The 12,079-nt window shown below is 43.6% G+C and overlaps 1 protein-coding gene across 2 annotated transcripts in view; it reads left to right on the top strand.

Moving 5' to 3' along the window:
* The window catches only part of PTPN3 (protein tyrosine phosphatase non-receptor type 3), an 80,140-nt gene continuing 68,061 nt past the window's right edge, over positions 1-12,079 (top strand). For both annotated transcript variants that reach the window (XM_088656064.1, XM_035134340.3), the window contains exon 1: positions 1-147. Coding sequence is in view for 1 of the 2 variants with exons in the window: in XM_035134340.3 (XP_034990231.2) it covers positions 99-147 (49 nt within the window). In the remaining variant the exon portion in view is untranslated. The remainder of the gene's footprint in view (positions 148-12,079) is intronic.

Below are 12,079 nucleotides of genomic sequence, written 5' to 3'. Positions count from 1 at the left end.
AGGACAGGGCAGGTTCGTAGTTTGTGAGACTCTGGGTTCTTCCACTTACGGAACTGACCCTCTTAGAAAGAAGTACAGAAACGAGCAGCAGGGGGACAATGGTGGAACAAGATCTATGGCTAGAATGTGCCCCGACTCAAGAAAAATGTAAGTTTGTCTTTATAAAAGTCAGGAGGGCAACAGCCTCATTCAGAAGATGGGGAAGTCCAGGAAGTGGGAAGCCGGGAAGTCAGCATTAATTACAAGCTTCTGGGCATCTAATGGAATTATTGCATTTGAAATGAAAAGGTGAAAGGCACTGATGGGGAAAAGTTGTTATAAAAAAATCAGTTGCTGGAGTGGGGGCAGATAAGGAAAATGAGTTTCTGGCACATTGAAATGGAGGGGAAAGATGTTTGGAGGTGGTCGGTTGTTTGCTGCAGAAGTCGGTTCTTTTTCCAGTAATAGCTGAGATTCAGAGCAGTGTGTGTGTGTGTGTGTGTGTGTGTGTGTGTGTGTGTGAGAGAGAGAGAGAGAGAGAGAGAGAGAGAGAGAGAGAGAGAGAGAGAGAAGTTACAAAAACCTTTCCACGTTATTTTATTTTATTACGGTATATACTTTAAATATTTACAGCCTACCTTTCTGCTAAGTTAAATACTTGATTGTGACCTGCATCCTGAACTCTTTGATCTGTCCTTTACGTATGTTTGTAAACACACTTTTTGGCATATTTTAAGACATGTACTTAAAACATCTTACAATCTATGTATTGGCCCTGAGCTTCCAGAGAGAGCATCAATAATTCTTAGGCAATTTTTACACATGAGTCTAAGGCACCCTTCCCCAACCTGGTGCTCTCCAGATTCCTTGTACTACATCATCATCATCATCATCATCATCATTATCCATCTGGCTGGGTTTCATCCATCTGGCCAGTCACTCTGGGCGGCTCCCAACAGAATATTAAAAACACAACAAAACTTCAAACATTAAAAACAGGGCTGCCTTCAAATGTCGGCAACATTTTCTGGCTGTGGGCTGGAGGATTCAAATGGACTACACATGCACAGACAGAAGTGATTTCCGGCATCCCAGACATGGGCAGCATGGCACTGGAAATGGCTTCTGCGCATGTCTGTTTTTACATGAGTAGAATGTGTGCTTTTATTTAAAATGCATCTCCGGGTTATTTGTGGGGCATAGGAATTCGCTCATATTTTTTTCCAAAATATAGTCCGGCCCCCCACAAGGTCTGAGGGACAGTGGGCCGGCCCCCTGCTGAAAAAGTTTGCTCACCCCTGTCATACATTGTCCGTCAGTTATCCATTTCCTAAGTACTTCCCAGTCCACCTCTCCATGGCATTCTATGCAAACCCTGAACAGCTGCATATCCTGATCTTCCACACATTTTTGTCTCAAGTCTTTCTTTATTTGATATTATCTGGAGATTTTATTGAATATTATACCCTCTAAAATATTTTCCCAAGCACTTCCACACTCTTTTTTAAACTGTGTCTCATTTTTGTTTCTTCTTTTCGCAGTCATAGATGCTAATTCTGTACATTCTTTCAAATTTTTCTGCCAGATATCCTTCATAGGTTACTCTTTTTCTTTCCATTTTTTTGCATAGACAACTCTAGCAGCAGCAGCAGCAGCAGTAGCAGCAGCAGCAGCAGCCGCCACCTTCCTTAGGAGATGGGCATATCTTGAGATAGCGTGCAAGAGACCAAACCTTGTCAAGGATGCTTGTGGTCCTAGCTTGTGCAGATCTTCTATTCCACCCAGCCCCTGCCTGCCTTGCATATATACATATCTGGGTCTTGAATTCATTAATAACTTTGTTGTTTCAATTCTTTATGCCACAACCTTGTCAGAGGCTTAACAGGCATATGTCAAGAATGCTTTGATGGTGTTTCCTGCTCGGCAGGGGGTTGGACTGGATGGCCCTTGTGGTCTCTTCCAACTCTACGATTCTATGATTCTAACCTCATTATTCTGGAAGAGCCTCCAGTTCCAATCTCTCTCTCTCTCTCTCTCTCTCTCTCTCTCTCTCTCTCTCTCTCTCTCTCTCTCTCTCTCTCTCTGTGGCATTTCACCAACACAAAGACTCAGGCACCTTCCATAGGTGCTGCAGCAGGTGAATGCTTGACACTAAGATCAGACTGGAAGCCAGCAACAGATAATTTTTGGATAATAATAATATTAATTTTATTTATACCCCGCCCTTCCCAGTCAAGACCAGGCTCAGGGTGGCTAACAACAAGAATATCAAAGCAAGCATAAAAGAAACAATTCAATTAAAATGCAGATTAAATACAATGTTAAAATTCAATTTTAAAATTATTTTAAAATTAGGAATCTACAAGTGCAACCTCATTTAAATATCTGTAGGATAAAGCCTTAGGGGAGGGTAACATAAATGACATTTATGTGCTTGTGCAGTTTGCAGGAAAAGCAGGAGTGTATCAACTCCTGCCAAGTTCAGTAGAGTCATATTCAGTCATTTCAGATATTGATCTTGGCACCTCTGGGTAAACAGCATTCAGAGTGAGTGAGTCACTCGTTTGGATCACTGAGGATAGAAGCAGTCTCGGCATGCATAGCTCCACCTTTTGACACTTTAGAATGGTCTACTTATTGTCATTTTAAATTGACTGTGATGCTAAAGGCACAGGAACAAAACACCTTTATTAAATATTGTCTATTTAATTGCATTTTCACTGCTTGCCTTATTCTGCATATAGGTTGCAGCACCACTTTGATTGAGCAACATTGAAATCCTTTCATTTGTTGCCTAAATGTTTAGTAGTTGATAAAATCCATTAATTGGACCCATTTCTGAAGCCTTGTGTGGGAAATGAATGTGCTTCCAATATTAATAGGTTCTATTTCTAGTAAGTCTGCCTTGCTGTCTTTTTTACAGCCGCATAAGGAGGACAAGAGGCTTTATAGGTTGATGTGATGCCTGGGACTGTTCTTTCCTAAGCAGTGACTCATTCCTTTGCATGCACTAATATTGAAAGCAAAGCAACTTTCTGTGGGCTAATCATTGCCATGAGTAAGGGAGGCAGCAGATGGATCACCCTGAGCTTGTTTGTAGCAGTGAAGGTTGCAAAATTAAGCATGTATCTTCAGCCCCAGTAATCTCAATTAGGGAAAAATTAGGACACACTCCCATATTTCAGGTCTGCTGGCTGAGGGGCTCTAGGATCTAGAGCAGTGATGGTGAACCCCCATTTGTTCTTCTCTGCTAGAGACTGTCTCAACTGGTAGCCAGAGATTGGTTTTTTAACCCTTTCCGTGCTGTTTTTTCTGGCACTTTGGCAGACTATGTCGGTGCTGCATGTTAGTTCCAGCGAAGGTATTATTCATCATTTATTTCTGTTCTCTTTCCTCCCAAAAAAGCGCAGCAGCTTTGGGGCACCCCCCCCCAAAAAAAGCAAAGCAACTTTTGCAACCCCCCCCCAAAAAAACCTCCAAAACTTTAGTTAGCAGTTCCCCCCAAAAAGCTCAACAACTCTGGGCACTTTGTGAGAAATAAGGGTTTTTTGGTTTGGTTTGGTTAAATTATTAGTTTTTGGTTTATTAAATACAGTTATATATTACAATTATACATTTTTGTTATTTAAACTATAAATATCGCAAAATTATGGGTTTTTTCTTGAAGTGACACACCACCCGAAATATGCTCAGTTTTTGGCGAATTTTGACACACCAAGCTCAAAAGGTTGCCCATCACTAATCTAGAAGCTGGTGGAGCTTGAGCTTGAGTTATTGCCCCTGCATGATATAGATGCATGAGCAATTCCCCTCATATGCCAGCAGAACCTTCAGGTGGCAGAGGCCTCGTGGCTGTGAAGCAGGGCAGCATGCTCTTGTTATGAGAAAAAAACTGCTCCTTTTCCCTTATGGGGTACCCAAGAGCCTATATAGAGTCCTTTTGTAGGTTCTCTATTGGTAGGCGAAAATAACAGAGACCAACCAGAGAATACTGAGAAGCAAAGCAGCTAGTAAGCCTGATCTAGATTAACTGTTGCAACAGGGTTCTCCCCCACATGCAGGGGCCGCAGTTTGGGGATGCCTGATCTAGATCAAGGGAAGTAATAGTACCACTGTATTCTGCTCTGGTCAGACCTCACCAGGAGTACTCTGTCCAGGTCTGGGCACCACAGTTCAAGAAGGATACTGACAAGCTGGAACGTGTCCAGAGGAGGGCAACCAAAATGGTCAAAGGCCTGGAAACGATGCCTTATGAGGAATGTCTTAGGGAGCTGCGGATGTTTAACCTGGAGAAGAGAAGGTTAAGGGGTGATATGATAGCCATGTTCAGGCTCGCTAGAGAGGTTAAAAGCAACAAAAAGGGCTTTTATGGGTATGTCCGTAGCAAAAGGAAAAACAAGGAAACAGTGGGGTCACTCAGAGGAGAAGATGGTGAAATGCAAACAGGGGACAGAGAAAGGGCAGAACTCCTCAATGCCTTCTTTGCCTCAGTCTTCTCCAAGAAAGAAAACAACGCCCAACCTGAAGAATATGGAGCAGATGATTCAGCCCGGGAAACACAGCCCAGAATAAGTAAGGAGGTAGTACAAGAATACTTGGCTAGTTTAGATGTATTCAAGTCTCCAGGGCCAGATGAACTACATCCAAGAGTATTAAAAGAACTGGCAGAGGTGATTTCAGAACCACTGGCAATAATCTTTGAAAATTCCTGGAGAACAGGCGAAGTTCCAGCAGACTGGAGGAGGGCAAATGTTGTCCCTATTTTCAAAAAGGGGAAAAGAGAGGACCCAAACAATTACCGCCCAGTCAGCCTGACATCAATACCAGGAAAGATTCTAGAGCAGATCATTAAGCAAACAGTCTGTGAGCACCTAGAAAGAAACTCTGTGATCACTAAAAGTCAGCATGGGTTCCTGAAAAATAAGTCATGTCAGACTAATCTGATCTCATTTTTTGACAGAATTACAAGCCTGGTAGATGAAGGGAACGCTGTGGATGTAGCCTATCTTGATTTCAGCAAGGCCTTTGACAAGGTGCCCCATGATATTCTTGTAAAGAAGCTGGTAAAATGTGGGCTAGACAATGCTACCATTCAGTGGATTTGTAACTGGCTTACTGACCGAACCCAAAGGGTGCTCATCAATGGCTCCTCCTCATCCTGGAGAGTAGTGACTAGTGGGGTGCCACAGGGTTCTGTCTTGGGCCCAGTCTTGTTCAACATCTTTATCAATGACTTGGATGATGGGCTTGAGGGCATCCTGAGCAAGTTTGCAGATGACACCAAATTGGGAGGGGTGGCTAACACCCCAGAGGACAGGATCACACTTCAGAATGACCTTAACAGATTAGACAACTGGGCCAAAGCAAACAAGATGAATTTTAACAAGGAGAAATGTAAAGTACTACACTTGGGCAAAAAAAATGAAAGGCACAAATACAGGATGGGAGACACCTGGCTTGAGAGCAGTACATGTGAAAAGGATCTAGGAGTCTTGGTAGACCACAAACTTGACATGAGTCAGCAGTGTGATGCAGCAGCTAAAAAAGCCAATGCAATTCTGGGCTGCATCAATAGGAGTATAGCATCTAGATCAAGGGAAGTAATAGTACCACTGTATTCTGCTCTGGTCAGACCTCACCTGGAGTACTGTGTCCAGTTCTGGGCACCACAGTTCAAGAAGGATACTGATAAGCTGGAACGTGTCCAGAAGAGGGCAACCAAAATGGTCAAAGGCCTGGAAACGATGCCTTATGAGGAACGGCTTAGGGAGCTGGGTATGTTTAGCCTGGAGAAGAGAAGGTTAAGGGGTGATATGATAACCATGTTCAAATATATAAAAGGATGTCATATAGAGGAGGGAGAAAGGTTGTTTTCTGCTGCTCCAGAGAAGCGGACACGGAGCAATGGATTCAAACTTCAAGAAAGAAGATTCCACCTAAACATTAGGAAGAACTTCATGACAGTAAGAGCTGTTCGGCAGTGGAATTTGCTGCCAAGGAGTGTGGTGGAGTCTCCTTCTTTGGAGGTCTTTAAGCAGAGGCTTGACAGCCATCTGTCAGGAATGCTTTGATGGTGTTTCCTGCTTGGCAGGGGGTTGGACTGGATGGCCCTTGTGGTCTCTTCCAACTCTATGATTCTATGATTCTATGAAATATATAAAAGGATGTCATATAGAGGAGGGAGAAAGGTTGTTTTCTGCTGTTCCAGAGAAGCGGACACGGAGCAATGGATTCAAGCTACAAGAAAGACGATTCCACCTAAACATTAGGAAGAACTTCCTGACAGTAAGAGCTGTTCGGCAGTGGAATTTGCTACCAAGGAGGGTGGTGGAGTCTCCTTCTTTGGAGGTCTTTAAGCAGAGGCTTGACAGCCATCTGTCAGGAATGCTTTGATGGTGTTTCCTGCTTGGCAGGGGGTTGGACTGGATGGCCCTTGTGGTCTCTTCCAACTCTTTGATTCTATGATTCTATTCTAAGATGTAATTCTACAACCATCTACAATCTATCAGAGAATGTTTTAGGCTGGAATTTTTAACCTAGAGTCAACATGCACAAAACTGGTATTTCCAGAAAAGGGAATGAGCAACAAGACAAGACAGAGTTCAAAGCACTCGTATATGCAGGGTTTTGTGTTTTTAAAAAACAAAAATAGAGTGGGCAGCATTCAGATTGAATTAACTATTATTCGGTTATATCTTTAGAGGGGAGAGGAGATGGGGAAGAGCAAGCAAGATGGAGCAGCATAGGTGTGCTATTAGAAGGCAAAAGTGAGGGGGTGACTAATGACTCAGATAAAGATAGGAGCGTATTATAAGATAGGAAGACATATAAGATTAATGAAAAGGTGACAAAATATAAATAGCACCTTGTTTGTAGGCAACTCATCAAAAGCCTTGGGGAATTAGAGTGGCGAGGAAGGAAACAGAATTCGAGACTGAAGGGTGAATGTTTCTTCTTCCAAGACACAGTGGGAGTCTTTTTCAAGGGGTCTACTACCTTATGAACCAAGAGACCAACTTTTGCACCAGTGCACCGGGCTCACGGGGTGCTGTTCACTATGATTTCATAGAATCATAGAATCATAGAGTTGGAAGAGACCACAAGGGCCATCCAGTCCAACCCCCTGCCAAGCAGGAAACACCATCAAAGCATTCTTGACATATGGCTGTCAAGCCTCTGCTTGTTGTTGTTGTTTAGTCGTTTAGTCGTGTCCGACTCTTTGTGACCCCATGGACCATAGCACGCCAGGCACTCCTGTCTTGCACTGCCTCCCGCAGTTTGGTCAAACTCATGTTCGTAGCTTCGAGAACACTGTCCAACCATCTTGTCCTCTGACGTCTCCTTCTCCTAGTGCCCTCAATCTTTCCCAACATCAGGGTCTTTCCCAAGGATTCTTCTCTTCTCATGAGGTGGCCAAAGTATTGGAGCCTCAGCTTCACGATCTGTCCTTCCAGGGAGCACTCAGGGCTGATTTCCTTAAGAATGGATAGGTTTGATCTTCTTGCAGTCCATGGGACTCTCAAGAGTCTCCTCCAGCACCATAATTCAAAAGCATCAATTCTTCGGCGATCAGCCTTCTTTATGGTCCAGCTCTCACTTCCATACATCACTACCAGGAAAACCATAGCTTTAACTATACGGACCTTTGTCGGCAAGGTGATGTCTCTTCTTTTTAAGATGCTGTCTAGGTTTGTCATTGCTTTTCTCCCAAGAAGCAGGCATCTTTTAATTTCGTGAGTGCTGTCACCATCTGCAGTGATCAAGGAGCCCAAGAAAGTAAAATCTCTCACTGCCTCCATTTCTTCCCCTTCCATTTGCCAGGAGGTGATGGGACCAGTGGCCATGATCTTGGTTTTTTTGATGTTGAGCTTCAGACCATATTTTGCGCTCTCCTCTTTCACCCTCATTAAAAGGTTCTTTAATTCCTCCTCGCTTAAAGACCTCCAAAGAAGGAGACTCCACCACACTCCTTGGTAGCAAATTCCACTGCCGAACAGCTCTTACTGTCAGGAAGTTCTTCCTAATTTGTGATGGCCTTAGCAGTTTATTACCTAGGAACATCCATGAGAAAGGCAGTGATGGAGAAATGCAGGCCCAGTTAACCTCTTTTGATTCTTCCTAACCAAATCTAGTTGGGATTATTCTTAAAGGCTTGGTCATTCAAGGAAGGTCTTCACTAACAAAGGAAGGGAAGGGCATCTACAGTTCCAGTAGGATTTTTCATATCCTGACATGCGTGGTGGTGGTTATAAAAGGGTGTGGAAAGTTGCAAAAGGGATTGATGTATACCTTTAGGGTGTGATTTTCTAATCTGAATGAATGCTGATTCATTTGTCTGCTTTCCTATGCAGTGTTCTTTACTTCTCTGAGGGTTCTCCAAAGCCCATAAATAGAAGTGCAGTGGGGTTTGATTAGACTGGAGCCAGATAGGTGTTTACTCAAAGTGAAATGAGCCACTTTGGAGAGATCTCTTGAAGCTTAAGGCCTACTTTGAAGATTGAGAGGGACAGAGTCACTTCCTGTAGATGGTATCTGAGGCATAAAGGGCCCCTGACCATCAGGTCCAGTCGTGTCCGACACTGGGGTTGCGACGCTCATCTCGATCTATAGGCCGAGGGAGCCGGCGTTTGTCCGCAGACAGCTTCCGGGTCATGTGGCCAGCATGACAAAGCTGCTTCTGGCAAACCAGAGTAGCACACGGAAACGCCGTTTACCTTCCCGCTGGAGCGGTCCCTATTTATCTACTTGCACTTTGATGTGCTTTCGAACTGCTAGGTGGGCAGGAGCTGGGACCGAGCAACGGGAGCTCACCCCGTTGCAGGGATTCGAACCGCCGACCTTCTGATCAGCAAGCCCTAGACTCTGTGGTTTAACCCACAGCGCCACCTGGGTCCCTATCTGAGGCATAGTCATTTTAAATTAAGAAAGGTTTTCCCCTCAAGGGAACTTCTATGCAGGGGAGAGGAGGGTGTCTGGTGATGTGATTGAGCTTCTAACCAGGATTGACTTTACCAGGACTCGCCAATCATTGATTGGGGTAGAGCGAATAAAGTACTAATATATCATAACTTGTTCCAGTGTGTTCTGTGCTATTTTGCAAGTTCTTTCTCCTAGGAACAGCAACATATAAACCACATGTGTCAATGTTGTTACTGCTTTCACTTGGGCGCTCTAAACCTTTTCTTATTCTAATACAGCCCAAACCTAACAAATAATCTATTCTGAAAACCCTCCTGTGAAACAAAAAAGGATCCCTTATTTGAGTCCATTGCTGCCCCCTTGCGCTTCAAGCCCTATTTGCGCCAGTGACTTTGATAGGTGTGTTTGTGGATAATAGTGTATGTTTTAAAGTAAGGTAGTGGTTTTTTCTTGATTTTACTGTTTTAACGGCTTCGAGGGTTCTTTTTTCTTTTTCTTTTTTCTAAAAATCAAGCCGTATATGTGGCAATGGCCACCAATTTGAGTGACTCTAAAAGAGGATCAGACAAGCCCATGGAGGATATCATGGGCCCTGATGGCTATGTTCTGTTTTTACTGTAGGATGTAGGATAAGGTGTAGGATAAGGTGTACCATGGGGTGCTGTTGTGCTCATTTCCTGTGTGTGGTCGTCCCATAAGCATCTGGTTTACCACTGTGAGAACAAGATGCTGGACTAGATTTATAGAAGGTTTTTTTTTCCCCTTGCTCTTTCTTACTTTACTAACTCTGTGCTACAAAGACGTCTGCAAGTGTGACATGAAGGCTGGCAACCCCGCTGTGTGGGAATTCCCTTGCAGGCAACTGCAGTGCCTGGAGACAGACAGTCAGGTAATGCGTCCATAGCAGTGAGCAGAGGAGGAATACCCACAGAGTGGAGTGCAGAGGGAAGAAAGGTCATGGTGCATTTGCATCAGCAACAACCGGACGCCTTCCTCTGCCCCAGCTGCAACAAAACATGTCTTTCCTGCATCGGTCTCTACAGCCACAGCAGGCAATCTTCCAACAGTTGAACTTCACCCACAAAGGCACACTCCTCCATTGTCTCCCGAGAGAGACGGATGCCAACTCACCGAGCTATGTGTAATTTCTGAGCCTGCAGTTGATTTAAACATTAGCCACTTCACACCAGCTATCTAGGCCAGCATCCTATTCTCACAGTAGCCAACCAGATTCCTTTTTTTTCTTTTTTTTAAAATTATTTTTGCATCTTCTAATTTACATAAACAAATGAATACATATACATAAACATATAATCCCTTCTGACTTCCCTCCCCACCATTGTGGATCTTAATGTAATGATTTCCCCCTCTGCATCTTTATCATAACTCTATTTTTATAAATCCTTTGTCAATCCATAGTTTGAATTTTTACTACAAGTTTTCTGTCAACCCTACCAATGTATGTAGTTGTTTATATCAGCAATGAAGAGAATAAATAAAGAACATGTTGAGTATGTTTGCTACCCATAATTCAGCTAGGACTTGGGATAAGGTGCACATTTCACTAGCTACTTGTCATTTGTTTGGGTGCATATTCCTGAAAAGCTGATTGTGTGGCTATTCCTTTTGACACACTTTGACATACCTAGAACATATGTAACATATGTTTTTGCTCCAGTCTGCAGGGTGGGGTGGGGGGTATGAACACTGCTGATCTTTAGACAGGCATATAAAATCCATTCATGTAGACTATGGATTGTAGAACTCAGGCGACTGCCTAAAACTGTCTGTTGCAAATCGCCAGAGTCCCAGAGGCACTTGATGGGCAGGAAATGCTGCCTCCTTGCTTCAGTCAGGCTTATAAATCAGTGCAGGCAGAAATGGATTCACTCCATGCTATTTGTAGCTGTAGCAGATGTGGCCACTTTGCTATTAGAAATGAATCAGCTAGATGCTGGACATCAAGTGCTGGTTGAATAGAAAATATTTTTCTGCACATAACATATGATGGTTGATGGTAGCACTTAAACTGGCTAACTATTTTTTCAGACTCTTTGCCCTTACTGGAAATGATGAAATGCTGATGATGCAACGCATCTCAAGTGGACCCAGCAGGCTAGTTCTCTTGCAGTCTTTGGCAGGCCCAGCCCATCTTAAAGGTGAAATACAGGAAGCTCTTAAGGAAATAAAGTGGGAAAGAGTTTCTCATGCTGGCATCGCATGAATGACAAAAGGTTTCTCCACTCCTTAAAGGGACTACTTGGGGGCTTGAATCTGAAACTCAATGACCATCCAAGTAACCTACTTGGAAGGTTATTTATTTTATTAAAGAATTCTGATACCTTGGCAGGAATACTGTAGAGAACTCTGGTTTAGGAGGCAGAGCACGGTGCATACAAGTGGTGCCAGCTTGCTATAGCCCTTTTGGTATGAAAGAATCCCAACAAATGCTCTTCAAATACACTGCCTTTTTTGCAATTTAAACTGAATGGGTTGTAAGAGTGAACCAGTGCACCTTGCTGAATTTTATACACACTCAGTTCTGAAATGATACACTCTGTGGAGCAGGTTAACTGTTTCAAACATCTGGGCCAGGTAATCCGATCAAACAGGTCCTTTTTGGCACATAAAGATTATATAGCTGGAAACGCATCTAAAGCAGCTGTGCTGATTAGATCCTTATATGCCAAGAAACAGGCACAAACAGTGAAAGTGGCTTTGAGACTTTTCCAAATGAAAGTCCTCCCACTAATTTTGGTGGGCATTGTTTTGGGTTCACGCAGGGATTTTTTAAGACTGGAATCTAGCCAATCACAATTTCTTAGAGCCATCCTCAGGATCCCCCCTTCCGTAGCAGATGCGGTCATGAGATTAGAGGCTGGCTGCCAAGCCCTTCGGTACATGGCCCTGAAAGCAAAGCTTTGGCTATGGCTTAAGCTATGCTTTAAACCAGTGGGTTTGGCCCCCTTGATATTGAGGGATGATTTTCAGTCATCGTGGGAAAGGGAGGTCTTAGATGAAGTACAGACTTGCGGGCTGTCACATCTTTACTTGGAGTCTATCTATGACATTCAGTCAAGCTAGAGCTGTGATCTCTCAGAGATTGGGCCATATTGCTAGACAAGAGGACATAGCCCTCGTGAAACCAGGGATGTTCCTGGGGGAGCAGATCTATCAGGTT

The sequence above is a fragment of the Zootoca vivipara genome, chromosome 12 (assembly GCF_965207765.1).
Source record: "Zootoca vivipara chromosome 12, rZooViv2.hap1.1, whole genome shotgun sequence".
NCBI classification, from domain to species: domain Eukaryota; kingdom Metazoa; phylum Chordata; class Lepidosauria; order Squamata; family Lacertidae; genus Zootoca; species Zootoca vivipara.
This window is presented reverse-complemented; position numbering and strand designations above follow the sequence as displayed.